Genomic DNA, 24,928 nt, shown 5'->3' with positions numbered 1-24,928 from the left:
AACCCAAAGAAATCACTTTGGATTCAGGGAATCCTGGAGCTGAAAACGGTTGGTGGCTAACAGAGTGTTAGAGAGGGACATTGCCTACACTTGCCATATTCTTGCATGATATTATGCTATATGGCCCTTGGGCCTGACTCCGCAAAAGTCCCCTTCTCCTTCCTGGAGGGAATGGGGGAGTTGGCTGCTCTCCTGGATAAGAGTGCTGCTTCTGGAAGCCATCTGGCTTTTGTGCAATTAAAAAAAAATAAAAATCTTATCTCCTTCTTCTTCCCCACTCCTTCAGCCCCAGGACACTCAGAGTCCCTGTGCAGGCAGGAGAATATCAATAACGTTTGTAAAGGATTTTGGCACGTCTGCATCTTGCAATTCAGTTCCTGTTAGCACTGTGATGTTTGCAGGCTTCAGGTGCAGTTTGTCTCTTCTGTTTTTTCCTGTCCTCCCTAACCTCTGTATGCTCTGCAACTCCAAAGGGAGTTTTCCCTAATCGCAGCAAATAAGCTTTTAAGGGCTCAGTACATGGAGAGAGAAGAATAGCCCATTTTGTTGACTTTGGCAACCCTTTGAGCTCTGGCTGGCTCTGCCAGCTGGGAAACCTGAAGCCAGAACTTAGCCCTTTGAAGATAAAAATGGTGATTACTGAAGATCAAACAAAGGCCTAGTTTAACATAAATTCCATACATGTTTCTTCAGTCCTATTCTCTGAGAGGACATTTGGGAATTTCTCCGACTAGATTTCCTAAACCCTGGCCCAAGTACAACTCCACAGCCTTGAAGCACAAAACCATTTAGAGGGCATGAGTATCTAAAGGCTACAAATATCCCAAAGCAATCCTGTCCTCAGGTCAGTGTGAGAAAGATATTTCAAACTTCCCACAGCTCACAAAGGAGAGAGAGGAAGGAAAATAAATGTGGAAATTAAGGGCTCCTCTACTCCTTAAACACCATGGAGGGAAGCAGTGCCTGCAGCTACCAGGGGACAGGCAGTGCTCCTCCTTTTTTGTGGCTTTCCCTCCAACAAACCCTCTAAACTCCACATACTTTGTCTTCCTATGAAGTACTTTTCAGGAAGAATGCTGGTGATACTGTGCGTGATCAAAATACCAACACTCTTCTGTTGTCAAAAATAAATAAATAAATAAAACTTAAATTACCTTCTATGGCAGAGTTCTGCTGATCCACCAAAAGTACAGAGCCGTTGTACAGGTAAGAAAGCATCGGGGCAAAGGTGGAGGCATCAACTGGAAACTCAGGATCCTGCACAGCAACTCTGAGCCTCACAATGATGCTCCCAGCTTGCAGGGATTCGGTCTGCACTTTCAGTTTCCCAGTCTCATATAAAGCAGTAATGTTAGGTGGAAATGAATTCGTAACCTGAGTAGAGTTAGAGAAGCAGTGACAATCAGAACCCAGCAGCAACAGATGATTTTTTAAAACCACAGTGGTACTGTTTTCAAAGGTTTATATACATGCAACATTAGTAGGAAATGTGGTAAAAAGAAAATTTTTAAAAAAGTCTCAAAGCGTTTCAGAGATTATTTACACACGCAGAAGTGTGAGTCTCCTTGGTGCACCTAGGTACCTTTTAAAATAGTACCCATCTGACCTCAGGCAATCTGAATGTGACCACTGCACATTGGAAGACCCAACTGCATGGATGCAGGCTGGTATGTGCCACTTGGTGGTAGTGCCAGACAATGGTTCAGGAAACGTTTCATTTACCAGTACAGGAATAATTTTAGCTCCCGGTGGTTATTTGAAACTCACCAGTCCCAGCCCAGCCTGCACCTGAGTCCAATGACAAAGGCAACTCAGGGTGAGAGGCAAGAAAAATGAAGGGGATAACTTCAAGAAAATGTGTTCGAGACAGCCCACCTTCAAGGAAGTATCACAATTACACCATGGTTGATTACCAATCAAGTAAGTAGACATATGAATTGAACAAATGGTGTTACTCTGAACATTAAATACTGATGTCAGTATACGAGCTGTGCAGGGGTTAGCAGTTTTGCCTCACATCCCTTGAAAACATCTCTGTGCTTGAGCCTTTTGTTCATACCTCCAGCTGAAAGCATGCCTTTGAGCATGCAGAGCAGCACCATAAATCAACTCATCTTTGCTCCCGTTCAGCCAGTTTGCTCCAAAAATTCCTACATACAAGCTGTTTAACTGACCTTAGTTCAGATCTGAGTGAGGAGGCAAGAAAAAGAGGAGAGAGGAAGTGAGAAGGGGATGCTGTGCTCCCAGTGAGGCAGAAGCAACACAGATGGGCATCACTCCTTTTCCTTCCCAACTTCGTGATGTCAGTTAGGTCTGCGTCAGCCTCAGAGGAGATTCACTGACAAAAATCCTCCTGCACAACAAAAGTGAGCAATTTGCAGCTATGGAAAATAAAACCACGTCAGGAGGTTTGACTTGCAGTTTCTCATGAGCCTCTTCTGGGCTGCCGTTGAAAATACAGCTCCAATGTTGTTGCAGTATTTATGTATTTATTTTCCCCTCAGATTTATATTGACAAATGTTTATGAGTCCTCCTTTGCTTTGGGAAAGTCTAGTTTTGGATCAAGATCTGAATTCCTCTGTCTGGGCCCTGTACTGTAGAGCAAAATTGTAAGAGACTGCCTGTTTGGGAAGCTGAGAGCTGGAAGCAGAGTTCATGACTCAAGTTTTGTTGATGGCTGATTACACCTGAGCATTGACAATGGCTGCACGTGGGCGTGCAATGAATGGGGCTGGAGAAGAAAGGCTGGCCCCACCGCTTTTCTTAAAGAAAAAAGCTCTGCGAGCAGCCAAACACTTAGTAAGAGGACAGCACTGAAATGAATGCCAGCAATGTCATTTCAATAATCCATTAAAAAGCCTCAAGTCAATTCAGTGTGAGTTTACTGCCAAAGTAAAGATCCAAGGAAAGGAGTCCCTGTTGCATGCCTGGATTTCTAATTCCTTTACCCTTCTGTAAGGGAAAATTCTCATAAGCTCCATTGCTAATAAGACCAAGGGCTTGATCTGTTTAGTCAGTTGGATTTTGTTTTAATTATAAAGAAAGGTCATAGGAAACAATATTATAATTTCCAGGGGACATTTGAGCCAGGCACAAAATACTCTGTTTCATTAAATAAATTCTAAATTGAAGAAAAATACATTACCCAGATATACTTTAGCATTACCTCTGTAAGCAACAGTCTTGAAAATTCTTCATATGCCGAGCTGCTGGCGTCACGGAAATCTTCAGTGAAATTGTAGTTGAGAATCCTCATAGTAACACCAAATATCTTAGCCTCTGTAGGACACAACAACAAAACACATACTGACAAAGCAGAAGAGGAAAAGATCCAGTCAGAACTGATGCACCCAGACCAAAATGTTAGATGCATAGCCCAGCACTGAGAGCCAGCAGGAACACAGTGTTAGCGTTGGATCTGTAGCCACTATCACCTGCATGGCTATTTACCTGTTTTAACATTTTGATGGGAGATGCTGGTTTTTCCACAGGCTTCATAGCTGATCTCCACTGAATACATCACGCCTGCTTCCAGTCCAGACACATTCATTTTCATGTCCTCTGTTTTCAGGTTTTGTACAATCTCCTTGCCCTTGAACACTTGGACTTGGAAAGTATGGTTTAGTGTAGACTCGACATGCCACGACATTTCAAAACTATTGCTGGTAACACTGAAGATTCGGTGGTTTCTAATTGCAGAGGGATCTACTGCAATCCCAGAAAGAGTCATCACAGAAAAAGCAACATTTTTTCTTTAAAGCACTGTGATATCACAAATCCATTATAAACAAGCACTTTGACAGTCAATAGGGGAAGCTCCTCTTTACATTATGTCAGGACAGATTTGGTTCCCTCATCCACGAACCATCCCGCTAGACTGATTAGTTGGGTGTTTACTCTTTTTATTTCCTTTACTATATATTTATGTGTTGAATTTCTATTAACACTAATAACCATCCAGTGAGCTACAGGTTCAGGCAGCAGAAATAAGTTTGGAAGAGTGAATCTGTGTACTCTACATGTATTTACACCTGCTTTGCTTGTCACTTTCATCATTAAAATGCACCTCTTCGGGCAAAGGCTGCCTTGATTTATGCCTGGAAAAACCCCACAGACGGCAGCTTTCACAAGCTGGGGGCGAAGCAGGGGTGAGCATTTTACCAATTTATGCCATGCTAGTCCAGTGCAATCATTGTCACGTCAATGGGAAAAGACAGAACCCTTCAGAGACAATTCCCCTCCTCAAAGGAGGAGGAGGTGTCTAAATCGGGTAGGGTGAATTGCCTTCTGGCAGGGACTGCCTGTCCCCACCAACTAGAGGGAGAGCTGAGATGATGAGGACAGACTGGGCACACCTCCTGTAGACAGCTGGGGTCGGGTAAGAACATCAGCCCCCACACCAAACTAGAGACCACAGCATGCTGCTTCCACAACATCCATTCTTTCATGCTAATGGATAGCCTAAGGAAAATGGTTGTTTTCTTCAATTATTTCAATGGGAAACAGTTGTTTCCAGGCCTCCGAGCTGGGTGGATGCCAAAAGCCTCCAAAGCCATGCCACCCCTGCTCTAGAAGGACTTTGGTCCTTTGGTCTAATTCCTTTAGCTTCAGCTTGGATCAGAAGCTGTGGATAAAGATGAAGATCAAGAAAATTCAGCCCGCCTCTGCGAACTAGACAAAGAACTACTTAAAGCTATTTCCTCCCACAAGAACAGGATGTTGTTAAAAAAAGATTGTGACCACTCTCATCTGAAAGGACTGAAGTCACTGATACAAAGATAACTCTGTCAGGCTTTGTTCCCATCACAGTCCCTCAGACAGCTGTAGTGCGTAGCGGGGAGCATTCACAAAGACTAACTTATATACAAGGTGGCTGTGGCCAGGTTCTCTGACTCGTGCCCCACCAGACTCCCATGGTCAGCAGGAGCTCCTGCACCGGTGGCAGATCCTCCTGTACCTCAGTGCGGGACAAGCCCAGGATGGGCATTCAGCAGAGCCCAGGGACAAGTGAGAGGTGCTGGCCTCCCACAGCCCTTGCTGGCATGCTGGACAATTTGGGTTACCTGTGACAGGACCTGTGCTTCAATGGCATACCAGGCACCAGTGGCTCAAGCCAGCCCACCTCTTCCAGCAGCAGCCATGGGGGTAACAGTGGGGCTTCTCCAGGGGTCACCTCACAGCTCCACAGCCCCTGATCCAAGCCTCCCATTACAGGACCCTCTCTCCTGCTGTTTCTGTAGGAGATTCACTCCAAAACTACCATCAGCTTTTGTGAACACCCTCTTGTAATTCAACTAGCCCCAGGAAGAAGAGATCACAAAGTGCCTGAATTAAAGCAAAACAATATTCATTCAGATCCAAAGTTACTTACAGCACCCAGCATCTGTAGATTGGTTAGTTGTGGACAAGAGACTTGAATTAGTTATAGATGGAGAGCTATTGCTAGCATTAATGGGATCCAGTTCTGAGCTTGGAGTAGACAATGCCATGCCTAAGGGACAAACAGCATTATTGAGGAGTTAAAGCATTCCTAACAAAGCAAATCCAAAGTAATACCATTCACATTTTCACCAGCTGAAAAGTAGCAATAGAAGTAATATAAATAGAAATGAAAAAAATAAACGTATTATCATACCACACAAGCATAAAGCAATACATTATCTTAATTTTTGAGATTAAAGGGTAGTTAAATTGTTTTCTAACTAGAGCATTGGATCTGCAAGCACTGATTTATCTCATTATCTTTAAGCCTATTAGTAGGCTTATTGGTGTCTGTTGGCTGTAAGTACATGCCTATATTCGTTGCTGAACTGGTGCTGAGAAGAATTATTTCATGCATCACCGAACTCCAGCTGCCTCCAGCAGAGGACTCGCTAACAGTGCAGCAGCTCAGGGTGGGACTGGACAGCTATGGAGTCCAGGCTGCAGTCACACAGTCAAAACAGGAAGGAGACTTTATGTACAAATAACGTCACTAATCACGTTCCCCCGGGAGGCTGGTGAGGCGTACTGACGGTGAATGACTTGCTCTGAGAAGCAGTCAGGGTCTGATGCTAGAAGTTTTGGCAGGTGAGTAAGGACAGCTGCAGGTGAGATACGAGAAACAGCCTGGAACTTTTAAATAAATACACTGCATTTCGTCATAAACACCTAGCAAGATGGCTTATGTGGTGTCTTCTGCCAGCAGAAGAAGGGGCACTGCTGGCTCCAGAAAACTTTGCCTTATAGTTGCTCCTGCAGTTGACAACAAAGCCCAGCAGACACATTCTCTGTACTTCCCAAAGTGACACCTACATTTCTTACCTTCCTTTCCTGTGCTCAGCTGGTGAGGGTTGACATCTGCATGTTCATGCTCAGGGTTGCAGCTGTAGTAACCCTCCAGATTTACACAGGTGTTTTGCTTAGGACAAGCATTGAATTCAGCGTAGGAACATTCATTGACATCTAAGAAGAAGAACACATACAGATACTGACAGCAGCATCAAGATTGATCTGCAGTGTATATAGACCTGCTCTGGGTAGGATAAATTCTGTTTAAATCTGTAGTAACTCTGATTAAGCAATTCCAGATTTATGTGGGTGCAATGAAATCAGAATGTCATCCTTCGCTGAAACTAGCCCCCATTTGGTTATAACCCCATCACTTTTTAGTCAGATTATTTGGGTTCACATGAAAATTAGCAGCAGCTCTCTCTTATAGTTCCAGGATGCTATCCAAACCTGAGAGAAGTTCGTGGCAGAGGAAGGAGATCTACCCAGGGATCTCACTGAAAAGCTGGATGGAGTTTTCAAAAGTAAATTCAGAAATAGAAGTGATGACAAATAGTGCTTATGGATGCATTTCAGGAGTGAAAATATTCACATAACTATGCAATAATAAATAGATTAAATTAATTTAAACCAAACACATTTAAATATTTACCTAACATTTAAAAAGTAGGTTAATAAACAAATACTCCCTTTTTCATGCAAGATTGTGGAAGCGTCACAAGTCCATAAAAACAGAGTATATCTGATTCCCAAGAATACTTCAAACACTTGAGAACCTGTTTAATACGACTAGCGATTGTGCTACAAGCTTAAATACCTTTGCTTTTCCATATGACGAAGGGCTATGTTATTAGGAGAAAATAGATTTATTTGAGGAAGCAGAAGTATTCCACTCCAAACTATTTATTCCAAAATTAACTACAACCCTCTCTTCATCCTATAATATCTGGGTTATGGCCATACTTGCAAAGGTTAGAAGATCCACTACACCCTGTTTTTGAAAGCCAATTGATAGTCATGCAAACAAAATCCCAAGTGAAGAGGGATGAAGCCCCTGAACCTTTTCCCTGAACCTTCCCTCAGTGACAGGATTATAGTAAATAACCTTGCACATCTGTGTCGATCACTTCATAGACGCGCTTCACAATGTCTTTCAAGGAAGAAGAAACTTCTGCTAGTGGAGCTGGTTGATGCAGTCCGATGAGAACCTGAGATGCCACTGTCCCAGAGTATATTTCTGCTTGGTTACTCTGGATATGGTGCACAGAAGCATTCAAGGGCTGTAATGCACCAGTAATCTGGAAAACAGGTGAGCAAACACTTTGGTATCTCATTCCTTTATCAGTACAGCTGTATACAAATGAGACATAATCTATGCAATGATTATCATCAGAAGCTGAGTGCAGAAATCACCAATTCAGAAAATTCAGGAAAGCAGTAACATTTAGTTATATATGTATGCAAGGTGAGCTCTTCTTATCATGACATTTCACAAACGAGTTACAGTATAGTAAATCCAATTTAAGGAAGGTGTGGAGCTGCATGTCAGATCTTACAAGCTTAGACAGGAGGATATAACACAAGAAAATATGTAAAAGTCTCTTTGACATGTAATGCTTAAACACCAAAATTGCCATAGGCAGAATATATTTCAGACAGGCTATTAAAGTGCATCCAAGCTGTTCAACACTCCCCATGTCAAGCAACTAAAAAGACTGCTGGCAAAGGGAATAGAAAGAAAAGGGAGAAAAGCAATAGACTGGGGAAGAAGGCTGGTACTGAGAGCCATGGAGAGACCTTAGGACTGGCCAAGTCATCACAACTGGGAGTCAGGAACCAGATAAGGGTGGTGGTGATGGGTTGAGCATTAGGAGTCAGTACAGCAGACAAGGCCTGGAAAACATTCCTTTGAGTAGTGGTTCATTGCTAATCTTCATTTCTTATTTCCTATTTTTTGAGTGTTCAACTCTGCCATAGCTTGGTTTAGACCAGCTGTAAGAGTCTTAGTAGATCACTGTGCACTACTCCTTACCACACAGGGACCGAGCTAAGTTTTCTCACTTTTTTAGGGTATCAGAAGTGGGAATTCAGGTCAGAGGAAGGATTAAATCCATGCAACATCCCCACACTGCTGCTACCATCCATGTTCTCCTGCCTGTCAGTGCTAAACTGGGATGGGAGAAGTTTCCTTTGTTACTTGCCCACACCTAGATGGAAACTGTGGAGGATCAGAAATGAAAACAGAGTGACATAGGGAACTGTCTTCTTGGGTACCTTTCAAAGGCCACATCCGAGCCTGGTCTTCTCCATGAGGTGGTGACATGTACTAGGGAAAAGGCCCGGAGGGTCTTTGTCCAAGTTCATTGATGCCTTTCCTAAAAACCACTCAATGGACAGAGAGATCCCCCTTGTCCCAACGTGAGTTTAGTTTGCAGCCTGGCTCCTTCCTGTAGGCCCCTCTTTAAAGAAGTGAGCCAGAAGGGCAAACACCTCACACCCTTGTTATGGTTTGTTTTTTTGATTCTTCCTCCCTGTGGCGGCTGGGGCGCTGAGAGGCAGGCCGCGCTGCTGCCCTGTGGGCCTGCACATGTCGTTACCATGGCCACTGCTCATCCACGCAGGAGGCAGAGCCTCCGACTGATGGAAAAAGCAATTCCCTGCTGTCTCCTGGGGCGCTGCTGCTGTGGCAGGGGTGGCAATGAAATGCTCTTGCTCCAGACACGGTCCCTCACCACCAGCCTGGGTTCTCACTGGGTTCTGGCGCTGCAGAATCCACCTCCCTTGTAGCTCCCAGCGTCATGGATCTGAGCTCTCTCTTGAAAGGTTCAACTCAAAACCAAACTATGCAAACCATGAAATCCAGACACAGTCTGTCATAAACCCAAAACTTAGCTGAGCTGAAGCTGGAGTAGAGCAGGAAGAAAACTATTTCAGACTGTGAAAGCTTTCTCTGCCTCTTGGCAGACATCTGAAAAATTTACTATAGAATCTTCTAGATCAATTTTACTTGAGCCCTGTGAGGATGAGGCTGACATTCACCAACTAGGAATATATGAGGGCCAAAAAATAGGAGGAGCAGCTGGCAAGGTGGTGCCCAGCTGGGAGGACCATGGGTTCCCTCCTGGGCTGAAGCAAGTCGTAGTCAGTGAGTAACAGAGGTGTGAACATGATGCACAACACACGAGAGTGCTTGAGTTTGTACGTACCATGGAGTGCAAAAGGCGTGAATGATTCAGAAGGTGGGAATCCACTCTGATTAATTCATTAAAATCCATCTTCACCAGCACTGTCACGTTGTACCAGAATATCCTTTCTGAAGTGTACAAAATAAAACAGCCAAGTCATCTGAGGTAGGATGCTATAGAAAGCTACAGAGCTGTAGGCGGGCTCTGAGAAAACAAGGCAAACTTTAACTTTGAGATTATGAAGGGCCCGTGTGCATCAAACAGCTGCTGCTCCAGTCACCATATGCTGCAGACAGCAGCATCAGATGAGGAGGAGAAGCCATGTGAGGTCCAACAGACCTGTAGCACCCCCTGCTCAGCCCCACAGGCTCAAGCACTGAAAGCGAATATCCTGGAGCTAACCCAAGGCAGATTCCCATATTTGTTTTATGAAGAGCTATGGTAACAGTTGTTGTTCTGCCCACTCCCACCCTCAGAAGGAAAAAATAAGCACATTTCTATTAGAAGCAGTCTTGAATTTATCAGTAACATACCCTCTGGCTTTGGATCCACACAGCCCTCTCCTTTGGATGAGTTGCAGCACTTTTTAAGCCCCGGACATTCAGCATCGAACGTGCAAGGGTAATCAGATGTTTCCATATTCTCCATTGGACAGATACCAGGTCTTGAGGCAAATACACTGGACCTGTTGAGCGCTAAGTAACAAAAACATTTTGGAGAACAAAAACACAGAAAATTGTTTCCATAAAACCGTGCCATTTAATTTATAGCAAACACTTCCTCCTCATTTTAGAAGTGTGTCTGTTCTGAGGTTCTCATGGTGACAAAACAGGAGCCTAAATGCCTTTATTTCATTTCAGAAGTGTAAAAGTTCTCAGAATTTTCTCACATTCATGACATTTCTGCTACAGAAATCTTGAACTGATAATTTTCCACTAATAACAATGTATAGACAGATAGATAGGCAGAATGGTAGATTAGATAAGTAGATGGATTCTAAATGTGGAGAAATTGGAGCACTGCAAGACAGAAAATGTACGTGGTGCCAGCTATGACTAATCCAAATGCTGTATAATGATCAAAGCAAACAAGTAGTGTGTATGCTAGAAATCAGTAGTTTTTATTTAATCTTTTCCATTCATTTTGTGGTTACAACTTTTTGATCCTACAAATTCTTGATCCAGTAACCAGGCAATTAAAGTCAGCCTGGAGAAAAATAAAAGTTACTCCTGTCACAGAAGGTTGCAGTGTGGGAAAACCACATTCAACATAATAAAGTCCACAGCAAATGAAAGGTCTATAGCAAACTATAGATCTATCATGAACTGCCGTTTCTGAGGGTTTCCAATTTCTGTTATCCCAAGGCTCTGAATAAAAGTAAATCTGAGGATTCTGAGAAGCAGAAGGGAATAATGAATCTATGACTTTTGGCCTCAGCAAAGTAAGCTTCTTAAAAAGGCAAATGATACCAGTTCAACAAGTTTTAAACTAAATCTCTGTCACTTGCTGCCACATGCACAGAGTCCCCCTCTCTTCCAATCCATGGTAGACTGGAGCCGATTGCAGAGAGCCTTGGCAGATTCCATAACAGATCTCATGCTTAGCACTCCAAATCCTCAGTTCAATCTCCAATCTAGGGATAGAGCTCAACACACGGCATGCAGAACTCAACATGTATAATTTTCAGGCACTTTTGCATCTGGGCATGCAGTCATGTTTGCATAAAGAAATAGTACATTACAAGCAGTGGTTTTAAGATTATGGTCTATGCCTTCTAGGGGTCCCACAGTATGCTTTTCAAGGGTCTCTGAAAGGTAATTAAGAAAATTAAGCTTCATTTAATAATAGGGGTCCACACCTCTGCTGAAAAACCTGCCAAAACCTATAAGCTGAGGAGCAGTGAAGGCACCGAGATGAGATCTCTCAGCAGCATTCAGGCTATTTGCACGTGTAACTTTAAAGATTTGCATGCAGAATATATAGGACAGCACCTCTGCACACTCTTTTATATTGCATTTCATATACTCTGTTTGTAAACCCTCTGCACAGTCAGCGAGCGTACTCTTTAATGGGACTGTGAGCATCTTTCAAGTAGAGTTGGTGTTAGACCCACAAGAGCTCTGGGTAGCAAATAGGGAAACCCTACCCTGTGCAGTCAGACCCAAGATAATTCTGGGTCCAGCAAGCCCCATAGTCCTGTTCTGCTTCCCAACATGGATCAGGACCCTCTGCTCCTGACTCTGGGACTGGCGCTGTAGGTCATTCCCTCAAATGGGTCCTACTGCTGGAAAGCCTCTTCCTGATTTCTAGTCCAAAGTCACAATAATATCTCAGTCACCCCTCAATGAGCCAGGTGAACCCTGGTAAACTGGACTCAAGCATTAAAAATCTCTCCATCTCTAAGATTCAGGTGCAGTTCCAGCAGGTTTTAAGTTCAAAGCAGCTTTTTCCACCCAGGTCCTTTTCTGCCATGCTGAACTGTGGTGTAAACGGTTTAATGGGTCACGTGCAATCTCAGAAAACACTATTGAGTCCTGGCTGAGTGCCACCGTAGCCATTTATCTAAAATCTAAAGGTCATCATTTTCGCATCAGCGGAAACTGGCATGGATTCACATCACATTTCTGCCTAATCATGCCAGATGCACTTTGCGAATTTGATTTACTCTTTCCACTTCGATCATCTTTGAGGATGGTCACCCAGAACTACGACACTAACCAAGCAACACTGCCAGCACCAGGGAGCGAGCTGGGCAACTCGTACATCAGTCAAAGTATAGACTTTCCTCCTCTGTTATCTGCATAAGCGTGCAGAAGGAGAAATGCAGCACTCAGTGCTTAGCAACTGAAAGCAGTTACCAACCTGTCCCCAGGAGAGCCGCCAGGCTGGGGGATGTTCCAGGAGATAGGTGCTGAGGGACAGCATTGGCTCAGCTGCAACCTCCCTCCTCTCCCTCCTGACACCCAGAGCCTCCGGGTTTCACCCAGAGGTGTGGCGGAGCAGGGGGCCAAAACTCTGCACTCATCTCAGGCATCAGAAGGTGGAGACAAATCTATGATATTACAGAAGGAGCTCCTGGCAAAGCCTGTTGCAAAGGCAGACTGACAGTTTTCATCATACAACCCTGTTTTCAGGGTCTTTGAGCGTTGCTAGACTTTACCTGCTCAGAGGGATGTTATCCGCCCTGTCCAGGGCTTAAACGGGATGGAGGGCAGAGTCTGGATGTGCAGGCTCAGCATCTGTCAAACACTCAGTGCCCTTTCCCATGAAAAGCCTTATTATTCGCTGCAACATATTCAGGAGCCGGGGGCTGAAATTCGGCAAGGACACAGCTGTGGGACGATGGGGGAGCACAGCCTTCCAAGCACAAAAGCAGCCTGTGCATGCTCAGGAGAAACTTGTTGAGATTTAGCCAGAAGGGGCTGATCCCAGCAGCACCACCATGACGTGGCCACGCTCTGCCGTGGTGCCACTCATATCAGCAAATGATGAAAGCTATCAGGGGCCCATGGTGAGCCCACAGCCATCCTGGGGCTTAGAGCAGTTGGGAAAGGCACAGGGTGGTGAGCTGAGTGGGGCAAATAGCTTGCGAGGAAAGGCTACTAAGGAGACTGGGGACTTTGCTATAGAAAGGAGTAGGCTGAGGGGGTTGCAATCAGGGTTTACAAAATTTCTGGGGACAGCCCAAGCAGTGGGGACAGCTGTGCCACAGCTCCCCACTGCCCCAGTCAGACCCAGCATGCACCATCTGCACACAGGGGCTGAAAGGTCCCGGCCCTGCTGGAGAGCTACCAGGACACCTGAAATTAATTAATTTTTTTTTTTTTTTTACTTTACAGTTGTTTTTCTGAAAATCTGAGGAAGTTATTCACATAAAGCACTCTCCAAATGAACTTTGCAAATCAAGTTCTCTCATAAAGAAACTCCAGATTAAAGGTATCTGGGCCTTCTTATTTCAGCCTTTTTGTATATGTGCCAGAAAAAACAGCCTTCATCACACGCTGATGCACTCTTTGTCTTCCTGGCCAGGGATCAGTCAGGGTGAGACGGCAGATAAGGAAGGAGCCTCTTGCCTGTAGCGCTCTGGTTTCACCTTAGGTAGCATGGTAGAAGGTGGGTGCCAAACCAGCCACCAGAAGTAACCACACCACTGACTCAGGCAGATAAAACCTGCTTGGAGAATTGGACCCTGCCTCTGCCTATAAAAAAAAATCCTGCAAAATACTGGGGAAGTCTCCTCCAAGAAGCTCATAACCACCTTTCAGATACACGGGTTTCACAGGTCCAGGAACTGGATCCACAGCTCTGGGATCTGCACAGCAATCGGGGGCTGCTCGCCATCACCATCGAGGGCACCGGGCTCCACACTCCAAGCACAGTGGTGCTGAAGGCAGCATTGGGCACGCCAGGGTTAAAAATAAATAAGCAAAGAGTAGAAATCACACCCACGGTGTCTCAGAGTGGGCACACAGAATGATGTGATCCAAGTCTCACTGCAGCTGTGAAAGGCAGAAAACCTCCCTCCCCTCCCACAGGCTTCGTGAAGATAAATAGCTGTCTGGGCATCACCCCGGGATTCACCTCAGGAGGTGATAAATAATTCTCTGCTCGGAGAGAGGCTTAGCAGAGCACTGAAACATGCAGTGAAAGCAGAGGCCAGGACAGCACTGCTGGGGATGCCCTTTTGGGCAGCTTTCTGCCCCCTGAGCACCACATGGAAATGTGGTCCTCAGGGCAAGGCAGCGGGGTCAGGTAATTAACAGGGTTTACTTGCATGCATAGGCAAAAGGAGAGGAAACAATGATTTTTTTAAAATTTAATTCTAACTTTAGAATTAATTCCAGCACTTTTTAGAGTTTAGATACATCATTTTTAAAAAGTTAAAGTAGTTTGTGTGTATGCACACATATATATAGTACCATCCTAATGGACTGATAGACAGCAAGTGAGAACTACCAGAGTATCTTGACTCGTGATATAGATATTTTTGCCCCAACAGTAAATAATAAGAAAAGCAGAGTCTGTTGTATCTCAGGCAGGGGTAATATGTTTCCTTCCAGGAAGAAAGCAAGGGGAGCGGCGAGGACCAGGTTTCTCTGAAAGGTCATGCAGACCCTCCAGCTCCTGGTAGGATGGAGGGTATGCCAGCATGGATAACATCAAGAAGAAAATAACAGTAGTTTAACAGCATGCTGTGCCGTAATTTCAGCAGTTCCAGTTTCTCTTTTCATCATTTATTTAAGACTGTGTCTAGACAGTGCATTACCATTCACAGAATATATGACTAATGCCCTGAAAAGCAAAGATACTGGAATAATCTAAACAGAGAAATCACCTAGAAGCCAGACAAAGCCTTTTATGGTTTAAAATATTCCCAGATTTACTTTGACAGGAAAAGAGTCAAGGTGACCACAGTATTTCATGGACAATCCTGCCTAGAGTGTATATCAACAGTGTGGCAAGGGCGGATCAGAAGTTCTGCAGCTAAGCTTTACAGGAGATTTACAGATTTGTTAATGTTAGAAAAAAAAAACTCACTGACACTTCTCAAGCCTAACATTCCTTCAGAGGTGCTTTTAAAAGGCATACAATTGTACCGCAAAAAAATATTTAAAGTGTTACCAGGATGCCTTCTTCTCCACCCAAGAAGGTGATCGTGAGTTCTGGAGGCTCTGAAACACTCTGAAAATCATGATCCCTCAGGGAGTTCCTTGTGCAAACAGAGGCAAACAGAACTAGCTGGTCACCCTTCAAAATCTGGCTGACACAATTATTTTCTTGTACTAGGAAATCAACAAGCAGTTTTCTCCAACTGCTTCTCTGCCTTGTCATTGGATTAATTTATTTACACTACGTATGTGCACACATGCATGCAGATGCATGTATATTGAAATGACTTTCCTGAAGTTGCTATTCAACACTAATTAGATCTTCTGGAGAGTTTTCCCAGCCTGGAACTGCTGCTTGGAAAACATGCATTATCAGCAGTGGGTCCTATGCCCGTCAAGCTAGCCTGCCTGGAAATACTGTAAAATGCAGGTCAAATTGTGCCCTGGCTGACACTCCGCCACAGCCACAGAGACAAAACAATTGCAGGATACGGTAAGTGAGGGATGATGTGTGCCTAATTATGCTTTTCTTCTTCTCTAGCAAATTGTTTTAAGAACAAATACAACACAACAACCACTTCTGTGCTTTGACCTTTCTGTTAAAAGCATTTTCTTGATAGATACACTATTCTACTAGCATATATTGCAGAAAATACCTTGCAAAAATATTTGGAGGTTCATTTTTCTAATGCTCTGAAGCAATTTAAATGTAGGATGAACACATTCTTCTTGATGCATCCCATGACAAGACATACAGCTCATACCCTCTAACATTACATTATATGATCCAATGCAGGAGCAGGTTTGGGGACATTCCCATAGAACTGAGTCACCCAAGTCCTGTGACACAAAAGGAGGGCCATGGCTGCAATAGGACCTTTCCTTTTTGATCTTTTGTTACAGTGTTGACACTGTATAAATTCCCATGACCATAACATGAAAAGGGGAAATGGAGAAAATGCAACGTCATGCTGAAAACAGGAGATAAAATTATGTCTTGCAGAAGTGTGCTGGATGCTGGAACAATCCAGTGCTCTCCTATTTATTTCAAGATCTACTCCAAAATCAATCTAAGATTAGATCTTGGATTAGATAATGTAATTCAGACTAAAAGCATACAACTTTTAATTTAAAAAACATTAAAAAAAAAAAGTTACAGGGGTATAATTTGAATCTTCTCAAATACATATAATCTAAGGTAAAATGCTACCTGAATAGTTGTTTGGTTTTTTTTCCAAGCACAACTTCAGCTTGATTACAGATGTTCTTAAAGGGCTTAATATAAAGAAAACTAAATTCCTCTTTTATCAAAAAGGATTCACAACAGCTTCCGCTCCATTTTAATGCTATTGAAATCGTATCAGTTTATACCAAACTTACTTGGGTAGACCAGTACCCATTGGGACTTTGTCACAGGAACCCTTTGGAAACTTTTTGGAAACCCATTTTCCCCAAGGAATTCCTTCCACCCATGACACAAGTCTTGCTAAAAATTAGGAATTTCTTGTTGACACCTGCTAGTTCTGAATTGGGAAGTCAGAATAACTTTCATCTTGAGTCAAAGATGATTCCCAGGTAGGCTCTTGTTATAACTCAGAAGTTAGATCAGATCCACTAAAAGGTTCACTACTTTCAACAACATAGCCCTAGATAACCAAAGAAGCACCTGAGAAAATGGGCCCTAATGTAGCTTTGATAGGAAAACAGTTGGTACCATCTTGCCCAAGGCCACAGGTTGTTTGAAATTAACACCAAAATTGAGCTAGAAGCCTGGGAAATGACCTTGCTCCAAATCAAAGGAAATATTATCGTAAATACATCCTAAATTACTTTTGAGAAGAAAGCTCCTAGAGTAGATGCAAGCACACTGACAGCAGACACAGCACACAGCAAGGCTGCATGAGTTATCCCACTTGGCCACAGATTTTGGCCTGAACCAGGACAAGTAATAAGCCCTTCTAGGGATAACAAGCAAGTGCTTTCTTCTTGGTCACCTGGAACTGGCCAGGAATTTGTGAATAAGGTTGGCAAACGGGAAGAACCAGGAACATGAGTGTTTCATGTTTACTCTTTCCCATATTAGACCGAGTTTACTGTGGATTTTTGCAGACTCACTGATTTCAGTGAACAGGAACATATTGCCCAGCACTGAACTAAGCCTTTACATGTCTCAGTTTACGTGAATCCTCTTCTAGCAGAAGCTTTTGTATTAACTATTAATCTGACTAAAACTTACCTAAAGAGCAGTAGAGTCCAACTTGTTCATATCCTTCACAGCAATCTGTAAGGTTGATGATCTCAGGGACTTCAACTGTATGATACTGTGTTTTATAGTATGTCCGGGGACATACCATCCAGGGGATCCATCCACCACAGGGAGTGTTCTTCTCATAGGACTTTTGGTAGGCAACCATCTTAAACACATTTTTGGTCAGGCTATAGTTGCACAGATGATAGCCTAGCAAAGAGAGGCCTTTTTCTAGAAGAAAAATAATAATAATAATAATAATAATAAACAGGAAAGAGAGGGATCAGTAATAACTTGTCAGCCCACAGCATAAGTTCCCTGCAGTATCTAGTTAAATATGCTGTTATGAGAAAGCAGTGACAGAATCAACACAGACGAATGACTTCCAGGGAGGCTAATGCTAGGAAGAATGTCACTTAAGAAAATGGACAGAAGAAAAAATTAGTAGTGACTGCTTGTCATGGGAATCATTTCAGTCATAAAACGATCCATATTGGCAGAAAATTCAAAGAGCTGTCAGGGCCTTCAGGTACAAAGCAGAAAAAGGCCAATTTAACTCAAGTATGTGTAAAGTAAATTAATACACATTAATAGAAATTAACAGTGGAGCAGAATAGGCACTTCCAGAGCACAATCATCCAAGCATTTTAGATGTCCACTCCAGGCTCATGCTGCTGAAGGGTTCATCTGGCTGCGCTGACTATAACTGGAACGAAGGGTGAGCAACTCATGGGCAGATGAGTCACGGGAGATGTCTGGAATAAGACATCCTTCAGACACCGCCCTAGGCTAAAATTGTGTGCTCATACATCACTGGGGAGGACTTTCAGGTATCTGAGACAAAAGGTATTCCTGGAGCTTCTGTGTTGCCTGTCTGCATTTGTAGTAGGCAGTATTAGACCAGGTCCTCTGAGAGCTGCTGTGGTTCCTCAACTTCAATGTAAATGAAGTTAGAGATAAGTTCATTAACTACATAATTTCACATGGGTCTGAGAATGGGACTCAATTTCTGAGGTTCTGAAACAGGCCATGAGGAGTATTAAAGTTAGATTTCTTACATGCTTTACTTACAATTGAAGTACTTGAGCAGGAGCAGTAAAAAGAAAACACCACCACAGATAGGGTTGAATTAGCATTGAGCAACCTACAGTCATCTTACAGACATTAGGCTGTCCCTTAATAAGATGTTACATGAGCCATAGGGCTGAGTCACCCTGTGTCCCATTTGGGAAGGAGATGGGATAGAATTAAAAAGGCCTTTATCATCCTTGAGACAAAGCAAAAGATACTTTAATAGGGATAAATACGATTTAGCTGCAGAGATTCAAGTATGGTAGGATTGTTATTTCTGAGAGCTCTTAGGGGACCAGGGCCAGTCAACACACTGACTGAAGCTAACATAGCATACACAACAGGCATAAAATGAAAGCATTTATGGCTCATATTATTTGTACAGCTTATCTCTTGCCAGAGAAGACGAAATGTGGAAAAACAATTTGAACAAAGAAAAAAAAAGTTATTCAGGTTCTTAGGAATTAGCTTTCACGTTTAGCTTTCCAGATAAACAAATGATATATGTACAATTAGAACAGGACAGGTAAAAGAGCGTAGAACAGGATGGTGTATGTGCAGTGCAAGGACAGTCCAGCAGAAGTCATGGGACAGATGCCATAGGCCACAAAATGTCCCTCAAGCTGGTTTCACCAAGTGACTCAGAAGGCCTTCCTCCTGGAAGGAAGACAGAGGTCTGATCATGAAAGCCCATATCCAGCCACAGCCTTCCTCCCCAGCTGAATTTAGGACTTCCCTCAGGGAGAGGGGAAAAGAGAAAAAATCTGGGCTTGGGAGCAGAAATCACAGATCAAGGACTGTTCTTCCTTATTCAATGCATGCGGTTGATTACCACTTTATGCAAGGCACAAGCAGCTGCGTAAGGAGAGCACTGGAGACCCGTGTTGTCAGTGCAGAGCTGAGGCTGCAGCAAAGGCATAGCATTGGAAAGCTAAAAATTCCAGAGTCAGCTGAGCTGGCTTAGGCTTTACAGTAATGTGCAACATAAATACAGGTATGAAACTGAGAATAAAATGGTATAGAATTAGACACAGTTTATAATTAGAAGCTACAGCTGTCAGAGCAGATATGAAATCATATTTCATACTTAAACATTGATACTAGCTATGGAATGAGGCTGCCAAAGCCAAAAGAGAAGGTCTGAGACATGGCTATGATGGTACAGAAAGATATCCTCCTGGAAGAGGTTAGACTGAAGGTGACAGGAGAAGGTGCAGCACCACCAACCTTACCATTACCCGCCACTTCGATCCAGTTTAAAATAAGTTTTGGCACTCACAGCATTCATTTATTTGCTGACAGCAGTTTCCTGCTGAGCAATGTGGCTTAGATCAATTTGGGCTCCTTAGCAAATTGGCTGTCAGTTCTCATTAGCCCCCATCTATGGGATTATGGCACTCTCAAGCAGAATCAAACAACACTGGCTGCTTTTTCCAGCAGCACATAGCTGAAGTTAAGAGCAAAGCAGAAGACGGGAGTCCCCTGCCATTGGCAGTGCTATGTTAGTCATCTCTGGGCTTCAAGTTTTTATCTTAGCAATCACCAGCTTTCAGCACTGGCAGGAAAAAGTATTAATTTTATTAAGTTAAGCAAGAAGAAAAACCATCAAACAACCTACTTTGTTAATAGAAACAGATATTCAGGAGAAAGGCTGCAAGGGAAGCCTGTGTTAGGAGCAGGCTGCTCAGGACTGAAAGTCAAACCCAGAGCAGAGCCAGAACCTGAGGGCAGGATCAAAAATTGAGCAATATAAATAAATAAATAAATAAAATAATAAAAAAGACAGTTTTTATACCACAGACTTAGTTGCAATTCTGGAAACCTCACAAGAGCTGCTCAAGGGCCAGAAATGTCGCTGTGAGCTGAAATCTGCAAAATCTTTCACTGGAGGACAGCAAGAGCCAGCGACGAGCCCCTCTCCTGCTTTGCCATAACCTCAAAAGTAAGCTCTTGGAACAGGCTCACAGAAGGCAGATTCAAATGCAGCTTTAAAAAGCAGAGGCTCTGAAACGTGGAGAAAAAAATGGGTTGAGAATCCAATTTCTCTGGTCATTTCAAACTCTTTCTAAAATCAGAGCCACTGACTTGAAGCAGCAGCAGAACAGGGGTTCTGCTGACTCCCAACCTCTAGCAGCAGCTTTTTAAAATGTGGCTTTGACAGAATAACAGAAAAGTTTGCAAAGCTTTTAAAAATATGGTTTTGATTTTAACTGAGACTCGCAAAACCACTTAATTAAAAAAATGCAATAAAATCCAGCCAAAAAATCACAATCTTTTTTCATCTAAATAAATCAAACCAGAAATTAAGAACAATTTAGAATTTAATATAGCAGTTAAAACCCGGCAACTGGATTAGTTTTTTTTTTTTCAAAATTACAGCCTACAACATAGATGAAAGTTAAGCACGTCACCTATGGTCTCATTTTATGCCTCTCTCAGAATTTGCCATGTAATTTGCCACATTAATTTCCTCCAAAAGTTTATTTTGAAGACAATTCTCATTAAAATGTGCACATTCCTGAACGTAAAGCAGCAATCCTACTCTTTTACCTGTGGCACAGAGGAAAAGGCAAGGCTTTTGCCTGAAGACTAGGATTTGGTCGCAAAAGCTGTGTTTTGACTTGGTGAGGATTTGTTTGGTTAATTGTCAACAGAGACTTCTTAAATGGTCACTGCGATGTTGCCAGCTCTTCAGAGAGGGCCACTATTTTATTTTTTTCAGATAAGGAGATATCCCACACCCAACCCAAACTGTCCTACAGATGGTCTTCTGCACAGGTTTGCATCACTCACCTGTGATTTCATTTCCCCATCCCTGCTGCATGGCTGCCCAGAAGATGAGAACAGCAACCAGAGGAAGGACCCTGGCCATGGTGTCGCCTGGCTGGGATGAGCCCTTCTTACTGCTTCGTTCGCAGGGCAGTCCAGCTCAATCGTCCCCACTTTCAGGCTTTTGGATCAAGGGAAACTGTGCTCTGTTTGTTCTCCTGCTGCAGGTGGGTGATAGCTACTAGCAGCAGAAACAAAGGGACTCCAGTGGGAATTTCACCGCTTCTCTCTTGTTCGTGCTCTCCCCTGGGAACCTGTTTCTTCTGCCTGCCTGGCTTCACCTCTCTGCATCACTTTGAGAGCAAGGCATTTCAAAATTCCTGGTTTAATCCATGGTTATCCCTCAGAGCACTTATTCCCTCTTCACCTTGGATACCTGACAGCTAGGAGATAGGTTTATGTACCTCAGCTGTCAGATATATGTGCCATGAATTTTTTTTCTGTTCACACATCAGATGATATTGCTTTTAGGTCTTGAAGATCTGTACAATGTCTCTGTCAGTGATTTTCCTGAATTTATGCTGTTTCACTGTCTGTTCTCAGTTTGCTCTTCGTTTCATTGCAATTTCAGCACCACATAAGCTAGAGCAGTGCTAGGCAAATGAGAATGCCTAGTAGAGAGGGCATGAGTCAGTACGCTTGAGAAACCAAAACCCCTTTCTTTTCTTCATGTAAATCACAAAGGCAGGCTCCCAAGAGGAATGTGTCTGTGGCTTTACAACGCAGGATAATAACTTCAGTGCAACTAACTTGGCTTATACACAGTAAAGGACTAAACCCAACATGCTATTTTATTAGGAGCTGACAATGAGGTATGGAAAGTCACAGGTACGGTTCTTTGAGCTGATGTAATATGTTCAAATCAGTACTTAAATACAGATAACAGCACCATAGGCAATTTCATGTGCATAAAAGAGCCAGATGTAAGGGAGCTAGAACCACAAATTCTTTCATTTCTATATGTCCAGGGTATCAGTAATATCACTTCTATAAAATACTGCCAGGCAATCACCTTTTCAGCACTCGCAAGGCAGGACAGTCAGGGCCCTCAACTGAAAAACGGGTTTGGTGAAAATTGCAAAACAGGCATAGGAGAACATTACAACCAAATAAGTATATATTGGTTTGGAAATATTGCTGCTAAGCCTGAGGACAATGTGTATCTTAGCACCCTTTCTCCTGCCTGCACTAGGATGTCTAGCTGGGCTGCAGGTCCCAGGTGTACCATTTATATCTCCTTTTAGCCCAGGGAGGCAGCGGGGAGACTCTGGCTGTAGGCTTTACAAAAGATTCATTTGACTCAAAAATCCCACAAATAAAATAAAATAAATAATCTTGATTGAAAATTTTCAGCTAGCACTAACAAATAAAAAAGATTTGCATTACTTAGAAATGACTTGGCACTTTCTGCAAGAAGCTTACATCCTGGCTAAATTCAAATATGGGTAATTCCAGGCTGACATCTGAATTGGATTGCACTGGGGTCTCCCACTTAAAATCCTAAATTGCTGGATAGGCTGCCATATGTCTTAAACAGATGCTGCTTTCAGAGGTAGCTGTAAAACAAATGTTACCATCTTCAGCACTGAGGACTTCCATGACTGCAGATAATCTTCCAATTTGCAATAAAAGACTAACATCTCCGATCTACAGTATTTAGGTACGTGCTCAGCTTTAGGATTTTTAGAAAACATGGATCCAACTTTGCATAGCCACAGCTCGGCCTTAGGGCTGGCAGCTGTAGCAGGCTTGTACTCAGGGAGGTAACCAACAGCAAGTTGCAACTTCATTTGCAGGAGTGAATGAAATGGTTCCTGCGCTGACATGCAGAAACACCTTTTCAAACAAAACTGTAAGTAAAGCCAGTGGGTGTTTAATCTAAGTAAGAAATGGATACAAAAGACATATCCAGCAATGATCTTGTCATTTTCAGATTCTTTGAGGGTCTGATATGTATATGCATTGTTTCTTCAGCATTACAACCATTTAGGCACTCAACAACTTCATTTCTCAGCCATGCAGGTGTCGGAAGACACCACTCAGTCAAAGAAGCACACATCCTCTATCTATACAGCCATTTTCAAAAAGCCATGTAAAATCCATGCAAGAAGCAGATGTTTAGAGATGGGACAGGATTTGACTCTCCTGAACTGTATAATATTGTTGCTGAGGGCGGGCTTTGTTACCACACTTCTTAGGCATTTATTTCTTTAGAGACATACACTTTTGACTTATTTAGTCACTTAAAGATCCCGATCTTCTTTAAGCCACAAGTTTGACACAGAAAGGTCAGTTGCTGGAACATTTCTTTTTGCTTTGCGTTGTTTTGTCTATGAAGTAATCACTATATCAGATACCCAAAACAGTCAGGACGTTTCAAGACAGACTGGCTTGCATGCAGGAAGCAGGACTATGCATTTGGGTTCCATGGGAATCTAACCACGCATCGGTTTTGGTTCCATGGGAATCTAACAAAAGCTGCTGAAAAAGCGTGCTCCAGAAACCAGCATGTCTTCCCATACGTGTACAGAACCTAAAGCTTGAGAGCCATTAGATCATTCAGCCTGACCTCTTAAAATCAGCTGTCAGTAAATTTTTCCCAGATACCTCTTCCAGGCTGCCATCACTTCAATCTGATTACATCTGTCGGTCTGAGAAAGTCCAGACTATGGCCACAGCAGACAGAGGGAATGGATGGAGGTGCCACCAGTCCCGAGGACCTCGGTGTGGCAATAAACCCACTCAGTACGGGTGCATGGAGGTGAAACCATGCTGTGACATTTCAGATGTTTAGTAAGGGCTGAGCTCAAACCACAGTTTTTCCCTAAGTTGTCATTGTGAAGGCTTCCTTCCTCTTCTCTGCTCCCGATCTTTGTGAAGCCTGCAGGAACTTTATAGCCTTCAAGTCTTCAGCTGTCAAAACTGGTGGCCAGCAAGGCCAAAAGATGTTAGAACAATGGGATGACTTAGCCAGAAGAAACTTTTATGCAGTTAAAGGCGAAACAAAATAAATCACTCATCATCATCATCATACAAACTTGTTCAGTTTTCTGAAATTCAGTGCATACTGTGGACACCTTTATGTCTGCTCCTGACAGAGGACTGTACTTCTCAGACATCTGAACTACTTGGCTCTCAGAGATAAAACACTGGTCTGGGATTTGAGAGACCTCAGCTCCCTGCCACCCACCTCGTGTGTGGCCACAAGCAGTCCCACGGGTCAAACTTGCCAGTGCAATGAAGACATGGGGAGAGGCAGAAAGTCCAACATTTCAGACCCTGTGGAAGCCGTGGCTACAATACTATAGATATGTTTTTGCTTACATTATCTGAAAATAAATAAATAAATAAATAAGAATAGGAAAAGCACTATTTTGCCAGTATATGCCAGGCCTATGTGAGGGTGGACAACAACCTGGCAGCTTTTTGAAGGGGTCCTTGGTTCCACGAGCTTCAGACACATCCAAAAAGTGGAATAGTAACACTTGCTTATTTCACTGATGTGTTTTGGAGACAAATGCACTAAAAACAAAAGGACATTCACAAACGACAGCAAAAAACCATTCACTGGAAGCCCTAAGAGTTAATTAGCTCAGCTGTGCAGACAGAGCAGCCCCTGACTGCATTCAGTGATTCGTTCTGCCTTACCGACAGACTGTTCCTCAGGAAAATCTTCGGGTTGTGTTTTTTCCCTGAACGTGCACAAAATGTTTTA

The 24,928-nt window shown here is 43.1% G+C and overlaps 1 protein-coding gene across 3 annotated transcripts in view; it reads right to left on the bottom strand.

Moving 5' to 3' along the window:
* The window catches only part of UMODL1 (uromodulin like 1), a 45,446-nt gene extending 26,855 nt beyond the window's left edge, over positions 1–18,591 (bottom strand). The window contains exons 1-9 of one of the 3 annotated variants that reach the window (XM_066979112.1): positions 17,302–18,591; positions 9,990–10,151; positions 9,478–9,584; positions 7,377–7,569; positions 6,305–6,445; positions 5,373–5,492; positions 3,452–3,706; positions 3,168–3,280; positions 1,155–1,374 (exon numbers count right to left, since the gene is read on the bottom strand). In XM_066979112.1, coding sequence (XP_066835213.1) covers positions 1,155–1,374; positions 3,168–3,280; positions 3,452–3,706; positions 5,373–5,492; positions 6,305–6,445; positions 7,377–7,569; positions 9,478–9,584; positions 9,990–10,151; positions 17,302–17,479 — 1,489 coding nt within the window. In that variant the 5' untranslated portion in view covers positions 17,480–18,591. Of the gene's footprint in view, positions 1–1,154; positions 1,375–3,167; positions 3,281–3,451; positions 3,710–5,372; positions 5,493–6,304; positions 6,446–7,376; positions 7,570–9,477; positions 9,585–9,989; positions 10,152–15,078; positions 15,884–17,301 lie in introns of those variants that run through there. The other 2 variants (XM_048071490.2, XM_066979121.1) reach the window with 2 other exon arrangements.
* Positions 18,592–24,928: the final 6,337 nt, after the last annotated feature.

The sequence above is a fragment of the Anser cygnoides genome, chromosome 1 (genome assembly GCF_040182565.1).
Source record: "Anser cygnoides isolate HZ-2024a breed goose chromosome 1, Taihu_goose_T2T_genome, whole genome shotgun sequence".
Taxonomy (NCBI): Eukaryota; Metazoa; Chordata; class Aves; order Anseriformes; family Anatidae; genus Anser; species Anser cygnoides.
Note: the sequence above shows the minus strand (reverse complement) of the source record. Positions and strands in the feature narration are given on the sequence as shown.